The 22,989-nt window shown below is 41.9% G+C and overlaps 4 protein-coding genes across 5 annotated transcripts; 1 reads left to right on the plus strand and 3 right to left on the minus strand.

The window, feature by feature from the left end:
• Positions 1–1,031: 1,031 nt before the first annotated feature.
• Positions 1,032–7,926, minus strand: MVB12A (multivesicular body subunit 12A). 2 transcript variants are annotated; one of them, XM_053473250.1, is made up of 10 exons: positions 7,871–7,926; positions 7,012–7,103; positions 6,490–6,582; positions 5,749–5,842; positions 5,117–5,246; positions 4,471–4,584; positions 3,778–3,887; positions 3,203–3,264; positions 2,091–2,150; positions 1,032–1,700 (listed from the first exon to the last, which is right to left on the minus strand). In XM_053473250.1, the coding sequence occupies exons 2-10, from the start codon at positions 7,087–7,089 to the stop codon at positions 1,638–1,640; spliced, it is 804 nt and encodes a 267-aa protein (XP_053329225.1). In that variant the 5' UTR covers positions 7,090–7,103; positions 7,871–7,926; the 3' UTR covers positions 1,032–1,637. The 2 variants fall into 2 exon arrangements, with proteins under 2 accessions (XP_053329225.1, XP_053329224.1); XM_053473249.1 differs by having other exon boundaries at positions 1,034–1,700; positions 4,465–4,584.
• A 3,036-nt stretch (positions 7,927–10,962) lies between these two features.
• Positions 10,963–11,904, plus strand: LOC128503927 (olfactory receptor 150-like). The gene has a single exon (XM_053474122.1). The coding sequence runs from the start codon at positions 10,963–10,965 to the stop codon at positions 11,902–11,904; it is 942 nt and encodes a 313-aa protein (XP_053330097.1).
• Positions 11,905–12,829: 925 nt separating this feature from the next.
• LOC128503929 (olfactory receptor 13C9-like) lies at positions 12,830–13,771 on the minus strand. The gene has a single exon (XM_053474123.1). The coding sequence runs from the start codon at positions 13,769–13,771 to the stop codon at positions 12,830–12,832; it is 942 nt and encodes a 313-aa protein (XP_053330098.1).
• Positions 13,772–20,194: 6,423 nt separating this feature from the next.
• Positions 20,195–21,160, minus strand: LOC128503930 (olfactory receptor 6C74-like). Its single transcript, XM_053474124.1, has one exon. The coding sequence runs from the start codon at positions 21,158–21,160 to the stop codon at positions 20,195–20,197; it is 966 nt and encodes a 321-aa protein (XP_053330099.1).
• Positions 21,161–22,989: the final 1,829 nt, after the last annotated feature.

A 22,989-nucleotide genomic window follows, 5' to 3' on the forward strand; every position in this document is an offset into this window, starting at 1 on the left:
AAACCGAATCTACCCTGCGCTTACCTACAGCTCTCTCATCTTTAATGCCGGGCAAACAATGAAGGCTTATTTATATCCTGCCATTTTAATTTAACCCTTTGAATTCCAGGGGCCGGGGCACAATTTAACCCACGGCGGGCCAATTTTCCTGTTTTTGCTACAGTTACATTTAGACAATGATATAAGCAGCCTATGCGTTACCAGGGAAACCGATATATATTTATATTCTGCACAAGTTAAGTTATTCGTAGATAGTTTAGGGAAAATCTTGTTTTATATATATATTATTTTTTTTTTAATGGAAAAAAAACACAATTTTTTATCCTATTATCCCCCCCCCAAATCCAAATCAAATAGTAAAAGTGATGGGAAAGTTTTTTTTTTTTTTTTTTTAACTTAAACGCTGCGTACATCCATCCATCTGTATTTACATACATGTAGATTGTACACGCAACCCGTGTAGGAGGTCAGGAGACCATATAACTCAGTTTAGGGACACTCGAGAAATTGTTAATAATGCCACAACAACATACAGTTAGAAAGTACCTCTGGAGCACCCACTTTGGGGACTACAACTCCCATCACGCTTGTCATCATTCTGACTCAGGGCAGAAAAATGGACCAATGGCACACAAGCCCATTTTCATGTTAAAAAATAATAATAAAAACTGTATTTAGAGCACAATAAACCTGTCCCTGGCTCTTTAACCCCTTTGTGACAGGACTGGTTTAAATTTCTTTTTACCGATTTAAAATTTCTGCAGTGTTGCTGTCATTTTCTCATTTACTGTAACCGCGCAAATTATATATATATATATATTGTGTGTACATTTATATATATATATTTATATAAAAGGCTTTCTTTAGATACCAATATTTTAATCATATCATCTAATTTACTAAATAAAAATAAAATATGGTGAAAAATTGAAAAAACTTTTTCTGACATTTTCTTCCCTCCCACAAAAATAATTATGAAAGAACCTGCTAAATAGATTTAAATTTTTGTCTTAGAAATGCACATTTTTTTTGCAACTTATAGGGCAAAGAGTACCAGTACAGTATTGCTATTTCAAACCCATTTTTTTCTTCAAATCTGGTCATCCTGCCACAATATCCTATTTGTGACGTCTTTACAGGGATACGTTTCGGGACGGATTATTAGCTCCGATCACACAGCAGGCAGTCCGCCTTACGGTAAAGAGCTCCCGCTATTTTGGTCTGGCTCAACACGGATACGTTTAGATACTAACGTTAAAGCAGAGAGTTCTGGGGGATTTCCTATTGTTTTTCCTTATTTCCAGAAAATATCATTTATTTTAATTACGTGATAAACCTACAGAATCTAGAAGCTACTGGAATATTCATGATCTGCGCCCGTGAATAATAATAATAATAATAATAAAGCGGAAGTTAACCCTTTGATCCGTACATACGGAGGAAAGAAGAATTTTCCCTAGAAGAGCGCCGTAGGAAGACCGGCTTCCCTGAGACATCAATAAGATCCGTTCTACTTCTCACTCGTGATTAAACCGTAAATTTTAAAAAAATATCTTTAAAAAGAGACGGGCTTCTTCTTTGTGTCGTGTTGCGGGTTCCGCCAGGAGTCCGTCCTCGGCCGGGAGACGGGGGGGCTGCTAACACACGCCGGGGGGCATCCGGGCCGCCGCGCTCCTTTCCACCGCAAATCCGTAGTTATACTGAAACGGAAACGGATTAGGAGATGACGTCAGATGAATCTGAATCGAAGAAAGACTGTCTACTGAGAGACGGAGCAAGGAGGTCTCTATCTCGAGAGACAGCGGCGATTGACTGAAAAGTGCTGCGGCAAAACATGCGCAGAATATTACTGAAGGGGAGCTGTCGCCATCGCAACCGCTGTACCTTTTGCTTTGTATTTTTTTTGGCCTTATTGGGTTAAAATGGTAATTTGACATTTTTTTTTTTAAAGCGACGGATCCATTTTAAGGACACCCCATAATAAAGCTGATTATAGAAATTTTATATATATATTTTTTTCCCAATATTTTTAATATTCAGTGATGGTTATTTATTTAAATCGAACACCGGACTTCGGTAACTTTACCAACCTCGTCTTCAATTTCAGACAGCGTTTTGACGCGGAAATCTGCAAATCCTGAAGACGCCGCCTGCAGCAGAGGGATGGTGGGAAAGAAATTAAAGTCATGATTTGAAGCGGTACAGAAATTTAACAGTTTTATGTCATCTCCGTGACCCAAAAAATATTTTTTTTTTTATATATATTTAAACTTCATTGATAAACTTCTGTTCAAAAGTTTCCTTGTTTTGAAAAAAACACAAATTTTGTCCATTAAAATACCATGAAATGGATCACAAATCCAGCGCAGACGGGGTTAATGCTGTAAATGATTGAAGCTGATTTTTAATGGAATCTCTTCATATCACTCCCATCACTCCTGTGCTCCAATGGCCCTTTATCACTCCCATCACTCCTGTGCTCCAATGGCCCTTTATCACTCCCATCACTCCCATGCTCCAATGGCCCTTTATCACTCCCATGCTCCAATGGCCCTTTATCACTGCCATCACTCCCGTGCTCCAATGGCCCTTTATCACTCCCATCACTCCTGTGTCCCAATGGCCCTTTATCACTCCCATGACTCCTGGGTTCCAATGGCCCTTTATCACTCCCATCACTCCTGTGTTCCAATGGCCCTTTATCACTCCCATCACTCCTGTGTTCCAATGGCCCTTTATCACTCCCATCACTCCTGTGTTCCAATGGCCCTTTATCACTCCCATCACTCCTGGGTTCCAATGGCCCTTTATCACTCCCATCACTCCTGTGTTCCAATGGCCCTTTATCACTCCCATCACTCCTGTGTCCCAATGGCCCTTTATCACTCCCATGACTCCTGGGTTCCAATGGCCCTTTATCACTCCCATCACTCCTGTGTTCCAATGGCCCTTTATCACTCCCATCACTCCTGTGTTCCAATGGCCCTTTATCACTCCCATCACTCCTGTGTTCCAATGGCCCTTTATCACTCCCATCACTCCTGGGTTCCAATGGCCCTTTATCACTCCCATCACTCCTGTGTTCCAATGGCCCTTTATCACTCCCATCACTCCTGTGTTCCAATGGCCCTTTATCACTCCCATCACTCCTGTGTTCCAATGGCCCTTTATCACTCCCATCACGCTCATCACAGGTACTTACAGGGGAGTTTCCAATCTTGTTTTCAAACATCGGATGGATCGTAAAAGGGATGCCGTCTATAGCTGGATACGCATAAAACAAACATAGGAGACGCAAATCAATGATTTAATATACGACAATGCTCAATAATAAATATGCCTGTACTATTTAATGAATGTTCCCACGGATATTATATATTTTCTTAAAGAACATAAATTTAATTCATATTTTAATATATAAAAAAAAATAATAAAGAAAAATATATATTTTTTTTAATATAACAAACTGCACAGCCAGTATAACCTCATTGAACTAAAAGTTCCCCTAAAACAATGAAGGAACTAAAAAAAATACAAAATTATGAGCAAACCCCCCCAAAGATCAGCCTGTAGTTGCACGGACAGAAGCACCCTGCTCACTTAAAGACACGATCTTCCATGGTGACACTAAGGAGTTAATCCAACCCGAATACCTCGATGACTCAATGTCAGAAATATAAAAAAAAAAAAACTAAAAAAAAAACTATATTTATCCTAGGAAATGATGATGGTCTTTATAATTGGGGAAGCCTCCAGAAGACGAAATTCGTGGCTTACCAGAAATCCCATAGATATTTGCAGAATCGTATTTGGCATTTTCTGTGAGCGGGGATCTTCCGGTGGGTTTCAGAGCTGGAGTTTCTTCTGTTGGGTTTGGTGCAGGACTTCTAGATAATAAAAGATACAAAAAAAAAAAAAATTAAAAAGGGAACATTTTTAATATTTAGGCCGTTATCACACAATACAATTGATAGTTTTCGTAATTAATTCTGCACTCCACTCGTCTAAACATCATGTTCCAAAAAACATAGGCGCCAAGAGGGGGATCCAGCCTGGATATTCCCATACACAGGAGCTCGGCCTATCCCTACCTGTCCTACTACTAAATAGAAAGGGCCAACTGACGTATCGCCACCAAACCGAATCTCCCGAGAACACAATGAACATCCAAGTGACTCCTGGCTGGAGGTGGAGGAGGTTATGCGACACTGGCCTTCCCGATCTTTATACTCAGAGGGTTTACCTCGCTAGATAGAAGGGGAAAGCCTCAAAATAAGGAGATAACCCATAGGTTAGAGTTTTTGGAGGACAGGGGTAAGGAGGTTGCCTCTAAATAATTAACTAGATATCTGAGTATCTACAAGATTGTCTTTTATGTGATTTAATTAAAATAAATAAATAAATAAATCTGCTACCGTTTAAGTTACTGACACATACTTAACACTCATCTGGATCGGTACTTACACTGACCCGCTGTCCAGAGAAAGCCCTCTGATGCCGGACGTGATGTTTCGTGGTTTAGGAGTTGGTTTGAATTCGCTCGCGCTGACTTTCTTGCACCACAACCCCAACCCGCTAATATCACTGCGAATAAGCAAAGAGATAAACGAGCAATTAATAATAATAATAATCATTTCATAAAAGCAAAAAAATCCTCATTTATTTAATAGCATCCAGATTTAGATTTGCGAAGCTAGCTCAGATCTCCTGTGTCCTGTCAACAAATTGCTATAAATTAACCTTTTTATTTTTTAAATTGATTTAAATAAAAATAAAAAAAAAACACCTGAAATGGGGAACGTTGTAATTTGTCAAATAATGTACACTTTTAAATATTCTGCACAGTCAAATTTAAAAAGTGTTTTACAGTTTTTCATAGTGGTTTTTATTTTTTAAATAAAAAAAGGTCCCAAAATATAGAATATGTGTATTTTCTTTTTTGTTACTAAATAGGAAATTGAGGTGGGATGGCGCCTTATTTGATGCTGAATCGGTAAACCAGGGTGATTTTTTGTTTGGAGCATCGCAGGAGAACATTTACAGGGTCATTTTATGGCCAAACCGAAGCAAAAAATCTGAGCGCAGATTGTGCGAAGAATCCCCTTTACTTACGTACCCAACACGCGTGTACGGGGCGCCGATCTTATTGTTCTTCATGGTGATTTTTATTTCACACACAACAAAGTCTGCGCTGTTTAACGGTAACAACTTCACGCAAAGCCTTTTCTTCTTAGACGCCGATACCCCTGAAAAAAAAGGAGCATGGCTGCAGCTTTAACACGCTGATCGACATCAAACAATAATTAATAATTAAAATAATGCTATTTAATACAATATATCTATATGAGATGGCGCTTGATGCCTACCATGTTTAGGCGAGGCAGTGTCCGAAGTTAAAGGGGCTTATTCGCTAAAGGAAGAGTTGTCATATATTACTATTCATTACGAAGGGTCAACACCTAGAGGGCAGAGCTGGCCCTGCATAATGTATAATTAAACGGTAAAGGAGACATCTCACTGATTTAACTATACACTATGAAGGGCCAGCCAAGCAATTCCCGCAGCAGAAGCTCACTGGGGTTGGATCTTTATAATGTAAAGTGAAGTAAGGGAGTTAAAGCCACAGCTTCTCCTCTTGAAACTTTCCCATTAGTGAATAGACCCCCCCCCAGAACAGGCAGGACGTGGTACACTTGTTCGATTGTAAGGACGCAGCGGGGTATTTTTTTTTTTTTTAGGGGCGCTTACTTGTATCTGTATACTCGCCGATGTAAGCGTACCCCACGGGAAGAGAGTTCTTCTCATTGAGTAGCTGGATGTCGGTCACTACTTGTTCTAGACTCTGCAATGTGAAATAAATAAGTTATGGGATGGGCAATAATTACACAGGGAACAGATGAAGTATGTATGGCCCAAAAAATAAATATACAAAAATATAAAAAAAATACAAAAAAAAAAAAACATCATGGGATAACAATCAATGGCTTGGGGATAGAGCGAAATATAATTTGAGAATAAGCTCCCCCCAAGATTTCAATGCGGGTGCTTCCCTGCCACCAATTGGCTGCTTCAAGCCAATCAATGGTGCAAGAAGTCAGACCATTCTGGAGCTGCTGCTTCTCCTGAAGGCAAGTTTTTTTTTTTTTTTTTTTTATTCCCCGGGCTTCAAACTTTAAAAAGTTATTTTTGTTACAATATTTTAAGTGCTGTTTTTGTTGAAAATCTTGACTGAGGAACTGGAGTGAACGGAGGCCATGAACGAATACATCAAAAAGTAACAACAACAAAAAAAACCTGTTTAACAGCATTTTATTACTGAACAGAGCGCCGTGACTCAGCTCATTACCTAAACAACGTCTCCCTGACACATGCCGCGGCGTGAAGGCGAGATGAGGATAAGGAGAGGTTCGTGACGTCGGCGTTAGACATGCGTTGAGTGTGAGTGCAAAGAGACCGCCGGGATAAAAGACAGCCGCGTGAAACACTTACCTCCGGGGCCGAGCTGTAACACAGATAAATGGCAGATTTCTGGTTAAAGCCCTTCACAAAGTTGGCAGAGGCGCCTTCTGACGTTGCTACGATCTGTTAAGAAGACAGAAATATGGGGCAGGATATGGGAATAAACCCCAAATTAATTCCACCTCAAAATACCGTATCTGCTTGATTAAAAGACAAGATTTCTCCCCAAAAAAATGGCCTTGCAATCGAAATCGTCTTTTATTAAGAGCTCAGATCTGCGCTGCAGGTTCTCTCGTATAGAACTTCCACCGATCCGCCGGATCAGCACTTCCAACGCCTAGTATAGCCCAATACACATTATAGACACGCTTGCGTCCATTCATAGACCTCCCATTGGGTGATCTTGCAGTCAGCATCTTATAAACAGTATTACTGTCCCCTAATATAATAATACATAGAAGCATTTGACAGGTAAAATGATATATTTAAGCATTACACCACTGTCTGAAGCGGCGGACGCTAACAGAAGCTAGTAAAAGGCAAGCGTCTTACCATGGTGTAGCCTTTCGGACACAACGACTGTCCCGATGCCCAGGCAAGGCCAGTCAGAGGCTTGGAACTTTCCTCCATGGTCTAAAATCCTCCTGAAGACAGAATGATGGGAGTAGGTTATTTTTGGGGAAAAAATAGGTATTTTTTATCTACAGTGGAGCTATGAAAAATAAAGCCATTTTGGAACTTGGATTGTCTAGAAGCTCAATCTGTAGACCTGAACTTCTCTACAATCCTAATAATAAAAGTGGAATGGAGCGGCTGGATTACTCGGGAGGGGGCATCCATGGACAAGAGACCCCTCATGGCCAACTCGGAGACTAGAGGCCTTTGGTGGTCGGCACCATGGAGATGTACGCCTTCCGGCCAACACGAGACCACTATGAATGAGATCCACAGGTCAGGTGGTCCTCGTTTCTGGGCACCCAAGAGATATGGCTGCCATTCTTGTTCATGGGGACGATGGAGACCGTGGGGGACGATGGAGGTGATGATAGGTGACCCACTTTAAGTTTAGTTACCATCTTTGGCACAATAAACCCTCAGGACTAATGGGCCTCTATGGTCAGCCCCTGAATACAGGCGGCCCTGGCTGGATACCCTTGGGGAAAAGTGGCCCTCTCTGGACTGTACCCTGGATCAAGTGGCAAAACCTGGGGAAAGTGCCTTATAGACTACCCCAGGAGACAGGAGGCTCTGTCAGTATGTCCCCCGAAGACAAAAGCCTATTCATGGACAACTCCTATTAACAGGTGGCCCCTGTGGACAACCCCAACACGACAGATACTAGGGTCCAACCCTCCCTGTTACTACCACAAAGTTTCCCAACCGCCAAGCCCGTAAACTCAGCCCCACTCACCCAGACTCCCGGGGTCAGAAATTCACTCTTCCTACTTCCTGCTTACAGCTTCACTCGGTCAGCGAAGCGGAGCAAAAACTACATTTCCCTTGAGCCTCTTCGGCGTCAGGTGAACGGCGCATGCGCAGTGCGCACGGAGAGCCGGGCGGACTGAGTACTGAGCCACGTGACTTACGAGTCCAGGTGATGACCGGGTGGAACGGAGTGTCTGTGTCGCTCTGAGTAATGGCGCCAACTCAGTCCTGAGGAATTTTATTTACACTAAAACCAATTAAACAAAAGGCAAAAAGTTTAATTTTTGGGAGAGTCCCGCTGCAGGTAACTGCCCCTCATATACAGCAGGAGGTCTGGGGGCAGTTTAATGCCTCTGACAGTACCTCAGAAGAAAATAATGCGGGTTAAAGTATTTTATGAGTTGTGTGATATTTATCCTTTACATGAAAAAAAATATGTAGAACTTACCTGAGGTAGAAGCTGCAGCTGCTCCGCCTCCAAGGTCCAACGGCCAATCAGTGGCGTCTGGTCAGTCGAGTTAAACCTTAACCAACCAATTGCCTCCTTAGTGAATAGATGTTTTGGTATCTATTTGGCCAATAGAAACCCAGACCCTACGAGCGTTTCGTCCCCCATTTCTCCTGTAAAGACTCAAACCCTTAATCAGTATGTCTGTCCCATGCATGTTTAATACCCTCTCACTGTATTACCCTCTACCACCTCTCTCGGGAGGCTGTTCCACGTATCTACAACCTCCTCAATAAAGTAAAATGTCCTTACATTATATGTAAGATAGCAGCAAAAAGATGATCTAATAAACTAATCAAGAAGACGCTTATTGCGCCATGTTTTGTTTTTCTTTTGTGAATAAATCGCATGCATCGCCAGCGGCCAACAGGGAAAGGCCCCTCGGTGCTCCAAAGGGACGTACGGGGAATTTTATTCTTCTATCCTTAATAAATCCGTAGGGCTTTATTCTCTTAGCAGAGGCTATTATTTAAATACGGTGCCCTGCCTAAGCCGACACGGAGCGGGGCTCAGACTCCTTCGGCAGGTATGCGACTCTATGGGCTGTTCTTCTGCGATGCGCAACCTCCAAAAAATTCAATGTCTAGTCGCCCGTTTCTGCTGCTGTAACGACTCAAACCTTAATCAGTCGTTGGTCTCGTCTTAGATTCAGGAGCCGTATGTCTATCCCATGCATGTTTAATCCCCTCACTGTGTTACCCTCTACCACTTCTGCTGGGAGGCTGTTCCATTTATCTACCACCCTCTCAGCAAAGTAAAACTTCCCTCCATTCCATCTCAGTCTCTGATCCTCTAGTGTTAGATTCCGGTCTCTTGTTGTAACTTTTTTCCTTCTTTGAAATAAATTCCCTCCTGTCCTTTGTTAAATCTCTTTATGTATTTAAATCTCTCTCTCCCCATCTGTCTCTCCCCTGTCTGTCTCTTCTCTCCCCCCATCTCTCCCATCACCTCTCTCTCTCTTCTCTCCCCATGTCTCTCCCATCCCCTCTCTCTCTTCCCTCCCTTTGTCTCTCCCATCCCCTCTTTCTCTTCTCTCCCCCGTCTCTCCCATTCCCTCTCTCTCTTCTCTCCCGATTCTCCCATCACCTCTCTCTCTTCTCTCCCCATGTCTCTCCGATCCCCTCTTTCTTCTCTTCGCTGTCTCTCCCATCCCCTTTCTCTCTTATCTCTCCTGTTTCTCCCATCCCCTCTTTCTCTTCTCCCCCCGTCTCTTCCATCCCTTCTCTCTCTTCTCCCCCGTTTACAGGGATCTGTAAAGTGGCAGAACCACCTCCCTCTTTCTGTCACTGATGCCCCTAACTATACACCCCTGCGCTTGCTTTTTCCGCCCCATTCGTTGCATTGCTTGGTACCTACTTAATTTTGCCACATTTTCTCCCTTTTTTTTCCACCTTCCTACTTGTCCTTATCTTGAAAATAACTATTTTCTGTGCTATTGAATCTTTTTATATAGTGTGACATTGAACACCCACAAATGCTGAAATTACCATTATGGCTCAAAATCCAAACTGTTCCCAGAAATAATTCTTCCATTGTGTGAAATTCTGCCTCAATCATAATTATTCTGGGAATGCTCAGTGGTCATGTGACATAAGGGCCGTCTATGATTGGTTGTTGCCAAGGTAAATGAAAAGGCTTCTTAAAGGTTTTTATTTTTTTAGCTTTTCATCAAATTTAAACCATTTAGAGGAAATATAAAAGATAGATCTCTTTAACACCGGTCTATTTAACATAAAAGGCAAATACATATTGTGTCAGTTTCTTTAAAGTGTAATAATTTGGGGGGGAGATTACAAGCAAAATGGATACATTTAGATCGGTAATATAAATGTCTAATTTTTTGTGTGATATTTTTCTGTAAAAGCTGGAATCTGCAGCCTTTTGGGATTTTAAGGCGCTAATATTGTCAATAATGTAATTTATAAATCATTGATACAAATGTAACCCTTGTTTGTACAATCCATCATAAAGCACTTCCATAAAGAACCATTATAAACCATTATAAACCATTATAAACCATTATAAACCATTATAAACCGCTGAACCTTTCTGAACAGTTCGACAGAAGCCCTAGATTTCATAATCCCGAAAAAATATATAAATGGCATCTCTCGTAGTGACGTTATTTAGTTGATTGTCTCCTAGAATAGAATACAATGATTCCAGTATAAGATCTTTGGTTTTGGTACAAAGAAGGTTGTGACGTCATTTAGTTGACCGTCATTCATAAAATAAGATACAGAGTTATAGAAGATTTCAGGACCTCCGAGGCTTCTTGGAAACATAGAACCTGCCGACAGATCGGCCCCATTCTGCCCCCATCAAGTCACCCTTTTTTCTTGCTGTAAAGACTCGGACTTTAATCAGCCTTTGGTCTCATCTTAGATTCATCCTACCCCATGCATGTTTAACTTGTCTTGCTATATTAACCTCTACCACTTCGGCTCAGAGAACGTTCCGCTTATCTACCACCCTCTCAGTAAAGTCAAACAAGCCAGACCTATTGAGATGCTTTATTCTTCCCCGATATTCTTTCTTTTTTTTTTCAGGATCTGAGTTCTCCCCGAGACATGAAGGCTGATAGCAACCAGTCGTCGATAACGTATTTCACCATCGCTGGGATCTCCGGTTCCTCTGCGTTTCAGGCTCCCATCTTCGCTTTAGCTTTGCTGGTCTACGTATTCGTTTTTGCCGGGAACGTTACAATCGCGCTGCTGGTCTTCCTGGACGCTCACCTGCGCAGTCCCATGTACTCCTTCCTGTGCAGTCTGTCGTTGCTGGATATTTGCTACGTCACCGTCGCTCTGCACAAGGTCCTGGACACCTTCGTTTCCGGGGATAACAGCGTCTCGCTCCCCGTCTGCCTGACGCAGATGTATTTTTACATGGCCTTTGGCGGCTCCGAGTTGATGCTTCTTACCGCTATGAGTTACGATCGCTATCTGGCCGTCTGTCTTCCATTGCATTATCGAATGATCATGCATCCTCATCTCTGCGCCTTCCTCATCACCCTCTCTTGGTTTCTTGGACTCGCGCAAGCTCTCCCTTTCTTATTTCTAGCTCTCCGAATTACTTGCTTTATCTCCAAGGAGATCAACCACTTCTTCTGCGAGATGCTGGCCTTCATGAAGCTTTCATGCAGCGGAACCTCATTTCTGGAACTGATCATCCATGTCGAGTCAATATTTACGGGTTTCGCTCCTTTCATCCTCACCTTCCTCTCTTACATGTTCATCGTTCGTTCCATACTCAGAATCCGTTCCACCTCCGGGAGGTTCAAGGCCTTCTACACATGTTCCTCTCATCTCACTGTGGTCATTCTCTTCTACTTGACTCTCTTCTGTTTGTACCTCCGACCCGTCTCTGCGTCCTCTCTGGAAGGAGATAAGCTTTCATCTCTCTTGTACACCGTGGTCGTCCCCGTTTTAAACCCGCTGATATACAGCTTGAGGAATAAGGACGTGAAGACCGCGTGGAAGAGAACATTTAAATGGGTTCAGCTGGTCTGTTGATGGACACTAACCTTAGGAAGTGGAAATGAGATGGAACCTCGATACTAAAAGGCAGGAGATGCCTATTGTGTGTAGTGTAAGAAATTAGAAACATTGACCTTAACCGCTTAATGACAAAGCCTGTACATGTACGTCTCAAAATGCATTGTTTTCAACGGGTTTAGGGACCGCCCATTGTCCTTAAGGGGTTAAATGATCTCACAATGAAATGTTAAATTTAACCCTAAAGTATTAAAATAACATAGTGAATGTTAAAATAAGCCTGAAAAAAAAGAGATTTAAAAAAAAATATGAATTTGCCTAATTTAAGTCTGAATTTGCTGCACCAGCAGATCAGACCCTGTTCTCCCCGTCTAGTCGCCCGTTTCTCCTGCTGTAACGACTCAAACCTTAATCAGTCGTTGGTCTCGTCTTCGATTCAGGAGCCGTATGCCTATCCCATGCATGTTTAATACCCTCGCTGTATTACCCTCTACCACCTCTGCTGGGAGGCTGTTCCACTTATCTACCACTCCTAATAGAAACATGGATAAACACCAACATTAAGATACATCCCATTCCCTCTGATCTCCACCTCAGAGCTATGCTACCTGTAAATCTTTTGACTTATGGAGCTTTACCTGTATGACAAAAAAAAAACCTAGACAAATAAACGCTATATATGGTCGAAAAACAAGCAACACATTTATTTTCAGATTTTATTTTTCCAAGCAATCATTTTTTGTACTAGATTAAAAAAATGCAATTCAAAAGAAAAAAATAAAATAAAAATTAAAAATAAATAAAAAAAATAAAAAAATGTTTCTTTAAAATATGAATTACCAGATCCATATTATTTAAGGTGCAATACATAGGAAAGCGCCGAGACAAGCAAAATGAAATAACGAGTCTATAAATAAATTAGGAATTTAAATTAGGTTTTTCATCACATTGATATAATTTTATTGCGTTTAAGCAGGTGCGTTACCGCCGCTTTGACATCTTTGTTTTTCAGGCTGTAGATGAGCGGGTTTAGCAGGGGCGTCAGGGTGGTGTACAAGAGAGAGAACAGTTTGTCGGAGTCCAGGGTGAACGAAGAGGTGGGTCTCATGTACATGCAAAAAATCGTTACGTACAGAAGGGAGACGACGGTGAGGTGCGAGGAACACGTGTAGAAGGCTTTGCGCTTCCCGCGGTTGGAATTAATTCTCGTTATGGTTTGGATAATGTAACCGTAGGACATGATCGTCAGAGAGAAGGGAATAAACCCTATAAATACCGATTCGATGTAGATCAGGTGCTCCATGACGGAAGCCCTGCTGCAAAAGAGCTTCATCACCGCGAGAAGATCGCAGAAGAAGTGGTTGACCTCGTTAGACCGAAAGCAGTAGATGTTGTAGATGATAAAAATGGCCGGTACGACTTCTGCGAACCCCAAAACCCAACATGCACCCATCAGAAGAAGGCAGGCCCTACTGTTCATGATAGTCGCGTAGCGTAACGGGTTACATATGGCCACGTAACGGTCGTAGCTCATGGCCGTCAGCAGCATAAACTCGCAGCACAGGAAAGACACGTAAAAATACATCTGGGCGATGCAGCCCGAAAACGAAACCCTCTTGTCCCCCGAGGCATAGCTGATCAAAACGCTGTGCATGGTGACTGTGGTGTAACAAATATCCAGGGCTGACAAGTTACTCAGGAAGTGGTACATAGGCGTGTGAAGATGGGGGTTCAAGCAAATGAGGAGTAAGATGGTTGCGTTGCCACCAAGAATGGTAATGTAGATGAGTAGGACCAGGAGAAAGATCGGGGTTTGAAGTTCTGGAAGGTCAGTGATACCTTTAATGACGAAATAATCCATCCATGTCTGGTTCTTTCCTTCCATTGTTTCTAAAAATTGTAATGAGATGCTGGAAAAAAGAAAGGGGCAATTATGTACATTTAATTACTTAAAGGAAGAGGCGTACAGTTCCTGAATCTAAGAACGGACCAAGGACTGGTTAAGGTTTAAGTCTTTAAAGCAGCAAAAACGGCGCACTAAATGGGCTGAATGGGACTGATCTGCCGGCAAAATCTATGAATTTAAGGGGGTAGTAGAAGTATTATTAATCACTCATCTACAGACACCAGACACGCCAGAAGGCTTGTTTTTTCCCTCAGAAATCTCATGGTGCTGCCACAACCACACGGGATTCTGGGTAGGCGCATGCAAATAAGGTCAACAATCATCACCTTTGCCTCTATATCCACTTTATACACGGATCCCTTGGAAGTAATCGCCCGCTGTACAGGACAGCCTTTAGACAAAACTCGGGAAGAGGTGCAATAGCCGGACCACAAGTCTTCTGGTTTGTCTGGTGTCTGTAGATGAGTGTTTAATAATACTTCTACTAACCCTTAAATTTAAATGGAAGGGTTTTCCCATCACCTTTACCCACCATAACTTATATAATGGTATTTCTTGGTTACCCCAAGCCTCAACGATTAGGCTAGTGTCACAATTTTATGCTGACAAGTTGCATGAAGGATAAACTAGCTGTCTACAAGTAGTGAAACATGAAGTACACTCTCTTTGAATTCTATGGTTTTACATATCAGGACATAATAATAATCATCTAAAAATTAGGTAAATACAACCTCAGATGAATAACAACACATGATATGCTACACCGTATCATGATTTATTCAACAAAAATAAAGCCAAACTGGAGAAGCCATGTGTGAAAAACTAATTACACCATTACTGCTTCCATAGGAATTAAGATGCTCAGTAGCAGACAGGTCCTGCTAATCAAGTGCCCTTGATTAATTGATCATCAGCAAGTGGACCACCTCTATAAAAGCAGTTTGCTGATCTGGTCTTTCAGGTGTGTTTTGTAACACGATGCCAAGCAGGAAAGACATCAGCAATGATCAATTGTTGTTGCCCATCAATACGGGAAGGTTATTTCTAAACAATTTAATTCTACACTAAGAACGATTATTCAAAAGTGGAAAGCATTCAACATGGAAGTCCCAGCAAATGTACCCCAATGTCAGACCGTGTCATGCTCAGAGGAATTCCAAAAACCCAAGAGTAACATTTCAGACGAATGATTTCTTTGGAAGGGTTGCAAGAAGAAAGCCTCTTCTCTCTAAAAAGAACATGGCAGCATGACTTAGGCTTGCATCTAAACAAACCTCAAGACTTCTGGAACAATGTCCTTTGGGCAGATGAGACCAAAGGGGAGATGTTTGGCCATAATGCACAGCATCGTGTTTGGCACAGGATATCAGCACAAACACCTCATACCAACTGTCAAGCACAGGACCTGAGAACCTTGCAGTCATTGAGTCAACCATTAACTCCTCTGTATACCAACGTATTCTAGAGCCAAATGTGTGGCCATCTGTCTGACAGCCAAGGTTTGGCCGGAACTGGGTCGTGCAACAGGACAACGATCCCAAGCCCACCAGCAAATCTAAAACAGAATAGCTGAAAAAGAAAAGAATCAAGGGGTCGCAATGCCCCAGTCAGACCTCAATCAGACTGAAATGCTGTTGTAGGACTTTATATTTGTGTAGGAAGATTGTAAAGAAGAGCGAGCCACAATTCCTCCACAACGACAGCGCTGTATACAGTAATATAACCCCAGCGCTGTATACAGTAATATAACCCCCCCGGCGCTGTATGCAGTAATATAACCCCCAGCGCTGTATACAGTAATATAACCCCCAGCGCTGTATACAGTAATATAACCCCCCACACTGTATACAGTAATATAACCCCCAGCGCTGTATACAGTAATATAACCCCCAGCGCTGTATACAGTAATATAACCCCCAGCGCTGTATACAGTAATATAACCCCCCCACCGCTGTATACAGTAATATAACCCCCCAGCGCTGTATACAGTAATATAACCCCCAGCACTGTATACAGTAATATAACCCCCAGTGCTGTATACAGTAATATAACTCCCAGCACTGTATACAGTAATATAACCCCCAGTGCTGTATACAGTAATATAACCCCCCAGCACTGTATACAGTAATATAACCCCCAGTGCTGTATACAGTAATATAACCCCCAGCGCTGTATACAGTAATATAACCCCCAGCGCAGTATACAGTAATATAACCCCCAGCACTGTATACAGTAATATAACCCCCAGCACTGTATACAGTAATATAACCCCCAGCGCTGTATACAGTAATATAACCCCCAGCGCTGCATACAGTAATATAACCCCCAGCACTGTATACAGTAATATAACCCCCCAGCGCTGTATACAGTAATATAACCCCCAGCACTGTATACAGTAATATAACCCCCAGCGCTGTATACAGTAATATAACCCCCAGCGCTGCATACAGTAATATAACCCCCAGCACTGTATACAGTAATATAACCCCCCCAGCGCTGTATACAGTAATATAACCCCCCAGCGCTGTATACAGTAATATAACCCCCAGCGCTGTATACAGTAATATAACCCCCAGTGCTGTATACAGTAATATAACCCCCAGCGCTGTATACAGTAATATAACCCCCCAGCGCTGTATACAGTAATATAACCCCCCAGCGCTGTATACAGCAATATAACCCCCCCAGCGCTGTATACAGTAATATAACCCCCAGTGCTGTATACAGTAATATAACCCCCAGCGCTGTATACAGTAATATAACCCCCCAGCGCTGTATACAGTAATATAACCCCCAGCGCTGTATACAGTAATATAACCCCCAGTGCTGTATACAGTAATATAACCCCCAGTGCTGTATACAGTAATATAACCCCCAGCGCTGTATACAGTAATATAACCCCCCAGCGCTGTATACAGTAATATAACCCCCAGCACTGTATACAGTAATATAACCCCCAGCGCTGTATACAGTAATAACCCCCAGCACTGTATACAGTAATATAACCCCCCCAGTGCTGTATACAGTAATATAACCCCCAGTGCTGTATACAGTAATGTCAGTCAGTGACAAAAACCTGGTTAGTCAGTGTGTCCGGCTGGGTGATTGAGACTGAGACAATAAAAAATGCTACAGAGGGGTCCGGAACAGTTTGATAATTTATAAATAAGTAAACTATACACATAAAGTTCCCTTTTTTAGTCCTGTTTCATAATTCTCTTTTTCATTAATAAAAACCTTAAACCCAAGGCTTTAGATCATCTCGGTCGTATCTGTTACAGTATCTTTAAAAGTGTCCATGCACAGTAACAGAGAAAGAGGGTCACGGCACCTACCTGCGTGGGACGGCAGCAGCACTGCGCCCGCACTCTATGAGACATCTTTATTTATTGATGTCTGCGTGTCTTGGGAGAAGGTCTTCAGGGGCCGAGATCGCTGACGTTTGCTGCAATCTTTTTTTTAAATCTTTTTTGTGTATTACAGATCTCACCGTTTATTCCCGCGGGAGGCGTTTTCGGTAGTCATGACCTATTGGGGTTCGGAACGGACTTATTTAAAACATGCTGCTTGCTGTAGTTTTACAAGGAAACTGTGGTTGGTCCATTGTCAAAACGAACCTAAACACGCAAGTATTTGTTTCTGGATCTGTAGAATTTCCCATAAACAAAGTTTGAATAAAAAAATAATTAAAAAATTGGGGACTCCCTTCTTCGCAAACCCTCTGTGTGGTTGGGGGCTAATAATATACCCTCGGCATAGATGGTTAAAGTCAATAAAAATACCCTTAGGAGACATATGGAGCCCATCCATACCTTTCTTGCCAACCCAACTCCATGCCCAGTTGGATGGAAGGTTAAAATGGAGAGCGACCCGTTCATGTCCACCATGTCATGTTTTTCTCCTTTGGGGTTGGGTTCTCTCTTCTGCTTGTGTTGATGCATTACCTCATGGTGGCAGGTCAAATGGCCATGGTATGACATAACCAAGGGCAGAGTAAGGAGTTTTGGGCCCTGGAGCAATTATCCAGGAATGGTCCTTTCTCTGGATTTCCTACCGCATCCTCCACTTCCCTCCTGTATGTTCCTTGTAGCTCCCCTCACTGAACGCCAATCAAAACGGGTACTAATTGGATCGCTGCTTTGTCGGACAGGTGAGTACCTCTCACCCTGACTGGTCACAATGCCGTGGCCCTTGACCAATTGCTCAGTGTGCTCCCTCATTAATCTGGACATAACCTATGGACACATCTCACAGACCATGCATGATCTCAATCATAGTTGCGTGTCTGTTATTGACTCCGTGACACATGTGAGGGAACACAGGAAGGGAAGAGGTGCTTTATCTAGCTCGGCTCCGGCTCTAACCCCTGCTCTCCCAACAAGCTAAGCACATTTGAGATGTTTACCAAGAAAGAACAGCCACATCCCAACTTTTAGCTCCCTTTACAAAGAAAAAAAACCCACCTCCAACATATCCATCTGATCCTGCCCCAATGGTAATCCAGAACTAATATGAGAGCCATAATTCCCCTGCACAAGGAAACCAACAATTGCCTTTTTCTAGTTGTTGAGAGCCTCCTCATTAGGGTACCCTATGGGACAAGGTCCATGTCTGACTATGGTACATTTCTGCCATTACAGAGGAAAAATCTCCATCTCCATCAGTCTGATCCTGCCCCCAGGTTAGTCCCAAACTTATTTGCATGGCATGTCACCCCAAACGAAAAGGCGAGGCCAGACGTGGACCTCCTCATTCTTTTCTGCTTTGAGTGGTACCAGCTAAAACCCACTGATGGGCCCTTTGAAGGCTGGGGTGTATTTTCTGGTGGTGTTGGTTTTCTGGGCCCTGGTCTTTTGGTGGGAGCTGGTTGGTTCCTCCACAGAAGTTCAATGGAGAGCCACTGGGCCCTGGCAAAAAAAATAATGTCAATGAGTAGCAGCCTGCTTACTTCACCTCTTACCTGAATTTTGTCTAAAGGCTGTAGCAGGCAATTACTTTGTGGGTATAGAGGCAAAGGTGATTATTGTTGACCTTATTTGCATGCCCCTACCCAGAATCCCTTGTGGTTGTGGCTGCACCATGAGATTTCTGAGGGAAAAACAAGTCTTCTGAGTGTTTAATAATACTTCTACTACCCCCTTAATTATACGCTTCTCATTTTCTGTTGTCCACTTATTATATACCGTAATATACTGATTATAAGATGACCCCCCCCAATCTGAATATTAATTTAGGAAAAAAAGAAAAAGCCTGAATATAAGATGACCGTAAAGGAAAAAAGTTTTACCAGTAAATGTTAATTCATGTAAACTATGTAAAAACAAAGAAAAAACCACCATCCACATATCTGTTCGATCCCAAGGGCAATCCAGAACTAATATGGTAGGCAAAATTCCCCTTCATGAGCCTTCTCATTGGGGGTACGGTGGGTATCCCACATGGGGCAAGAGTGCTAGGAGGTCCATGTCTGGGCTACCTTTAGGAGAAGATTAGACTGATATGTTGATGGAGGTTTTTTGAGTGTAGTAGGACATAAGAACTGAATTTTGAGATAGTTCCGGTAGTTCCAGACTGCGAGAGCATCAAGCTTGTTTTATATTTTATTTCGCTCTTCAGGTATCTCTTTGGCCCACCTCAAGTGAACAGGTGAGTCCAGATGTGGACCCCTTTGGTCTCTTTTGCCTAGAAGGAAACCTACTGGGCCCCAACGATGAGGTCTATGAAGGCTAAAAAATAAAATGAAAAAAATAAAGAACAATTAAGTCAAAAAACCTTATTGCTATTAGTACTAGCATTTAAAGAAAAAAGATTTTGATGATGGCAAAACAAAAGTAACGTGATGAATACAGAAAAAAGCAAATAAAAATGTATGGCGGGGCTCTATCCTATGATGAAGCGTATGAGGACATGAAATAAGTTTTCTAGCCCCCGCTCCCATTTTATTAGCATTATAGACACAGATACAACCCAACATAAAAATTAAACATTTACATTTTTAATGCAGATGCAGTTTCAGTTACATGGTAAATGTACACGTTTGGTGCAACTGGTTGTTAATAAAGTTTATTGTATAAAAAGAACAATTAATCAATTAGTACAAGATCAACTTTATCTATAATAATAATCTTATTAAATCAAAGTATGTGACGTCATGGAACAATTCCAGGAAAACAATAGGCGTCCAAAAATTCCGTGCCTTTTTATGTTTTAACCAATTCTCTCTCGTATTTCGGTTTTGTCCTGATGAAGGTCACTCAGTCACTCGATATGGCGATACTATCTCTCGATTCTACTCACTTTTCAGGTTATTAAATATCCCTGCTAATACACCGTGGTTGTGATAGATTGGCATCGATATAGAATGAAGTTTCCATAACAGGACGTCGAGCATCTTTTTGGCCTTTATTTGCATGTAAAGTGTAAAGAAGGAAAGAGCCTGCAACTTATAGAGTGCAACCTCCGCTTTATAGACGACTTTACATCTTTGTTCTTCAAGCTATAGATCAAAGGGTTCAACATGGGGACGACAGCCGTGTTAAACAGAGAGAAGAGCTTATGGGAGTCCAAGGGGTTTTTCGAAGACGGCGTCAAGTATAAGCAGTAAAGGGTGGTGTAGAGGAGAACGACCACGGTAATATGTGAAGAACACGTGTAGAAGGCCTTGCGCCTTCCGATGTTGGTGGGGATCTTAAGTACGGCTAGGATTATAAAAACATAAGGGATAAGAGTGAGAGACAACGGGATGAGACCGGACACAAAAACCCCTTCTGTGACTATCAAGAGCTTCAGCAGAGAGGTGTCGCTGCAGGAAATCCTCATGAGAGGCAGAACATCACAGAAGAAGTGGTTGATTTCATGGGATGCGTAACACGAGAAGTTTGATATTACAGAAGTGTGGGGTATAACCTCCAGAAAACCCGACACCCAGCAGCCAGTGGCTAGCAGGGAACAGACTCCGTGACTCATGACCATGTGATAATGTAGAGGGTGGCAGATGGCCACATATCGGTCGTAGCTCATGGCGGCCAATACCAGCAGCTCGGTGCATTGCAGGGCCATGAAGAAGTACACGTGAGCCATGCATTCCGAGAAAGAGACGCTTTTATCTCCTGTGACGAACGTCGCGAGGATCTTGTGTAGAGTCACAGTTGTCGAGGATATGTCCAGCATGGACAAATTGCCCAGGAAGAAGTACATGGGGGTGCGCAGGTGTCGATCGAGACAGACGAGGAGTAGAATGGTCAGGTTGCCACCAAGCGTGATGAGATAGATGAGGAGAACAAGGAGGAAGAGCGGAAGCTGCAGCTCGGGGACATCGGATATCCCTTTAATAATGAAATGAGTGCGATTCCCCTGATGAGCCTCCATGTGTACGACTGATTCCAAAAGATGGGCAGATGAAGACCCCTGTTTGCCCTGAGTATCGGGTCTTTTAACTCAACCTCAGGGAGAATGAGCAGAATCTCAGGGTCACACAGTCTGGAGTCATATTCCCCTTTGATTTAATGATATCTGAGCATCCCGATTGGTGCTTTTCTCACTTCTACTCTATATGACAGCTGGAATCCCTGCTTGGACACAGGTGGCTTAATTCAGATCACCTTCCCCTCCTGACAAGTCGTGGTTTCCATAAGGATCATCATTAGAATCATTTGGCTGCCGCCACCACTGGCGAGTCGCTGCGATGGGATCTGCGTGGTGGCTTAATAAATATATGATAAGTCTATGAAGATTTCTTATTGTGAATGTTTTTTTTACAGCACGAAACAATCAGGGGTCGTTAAGACAGCGAGCGAAAGTGACATCTCATTCATTATTATTAATAATAAACGATTTCTCTACGATGGCAGATCCGTCTACCAATTCTAAAGACGCTTCCAGATGTAGGAACGCACAAACGTCACGGAATATGTGGTGTACCCTGAGGGGCGATGTGTATTTTAAAATAAAAATAATTTTAATATTTTAATTTTGTCAAAGCTCTGTATTTATAAATTCCCCCTATATCTTGCACGGGTTAAACTAAAAAAAAAGTATAATATTTGGCTCTGCTGCAGTTCACGCAATTAATCAGCTAAAATATTTTTATTTTTTTTATTTTTAGACATTTTGGTTGAGAGAATCTCACCTCAAATCCTAATTCTTCCCGCTTTCTTGAGTGAAAATTAGATTTTTATTATATATATAAATATTTTAAATATTCCCTTGATTTATTTAAGACATGTTATGCCCCCCCCATTTTCTTTTTATTTCTTATTATTTATTTATTCATTTATTTACTCGTTTATTTTTTCAGAATATGTAACTTGATAATTCACCTTTTTTATGAAACTGCATCCAGAGTCTGTTTAAATTTGGCTTGGCTAGAGATCCTTGTATTTCTTTAACATAGGAGGCACACGTTTGGATTCCCAAATAATGCTGCTTACTTCCAAAAACGTACAATTTTTAAGAATAAGAGGATGCTTTATTGTATTTTTTGTGTATTTTAAAGAGTATCGATATAGCACAAAAAAATTAAAAAATCGTTCTTCAGCCGTTCTTCCAGAAGAGGTCCAAGTGACTCGTAAATCTATGAATACTTAATATTTGTTATCAAAACCTATACTAGAATATGGATCGCCGATTGAGAATCATCTCAGAGCATTTAATTTTTAAGCTTGAAGACGTTCTGGTTTATAGCCTCGGAATACATTGGGGAAAGAGTCTAGAAGGAATGGGCAGACGATGAAAGAAACAACTTAACGATGTTTTATCTCATGATAAAATGAATAAGGTTCCAAAACTTTTTTAAAGGGTAGTGAAACGTATTACAAATACTCTAATTCAATAGATAAAAATCATTAAAACCGTTTGTTTCACCTTTTCTAATAAAACCCAAATCTTCTAACCATACATCCACAAACCCAGGGAAGTCCAGTTAATCTCCATTGTCATTTGAGTTGCAGAGATATCTCGATTGTTCCCTAAAAGTTGAGATATTGAGTTTGAAATTCCGAGCACTCCGTTGAGTTATAGTGAGCTGCATCGAATTATTTGCCAAATTACTGGCGAGCGCGGCCTAAATAGACATTAAAGGAATTAATCCGGTAGGTCATTTGCTAATTAAGTTGGAAGTCCAGAGAGTTTGACCAATTCTTGGACCGCTCACCTTCTCCTGTGGAGTCAAGAGTCGAAAACCTTTTCAACTTGACTTA

The sequence above is a fragment of the Spea bombifrons genome, chromosome 8 (genome assembly GCF_027358695.1).
Source record: "Spea bombifrons isolate aSpeBom1 chromosome 8, aSpeBom1.2.pri, whole genome shotgun sequence".
Lineage (NCBI taxonomy): Eukaryota > Metazoa > Chordata > Amphibia > Anura > Pelobatidae > Spea > Spea bombifrons.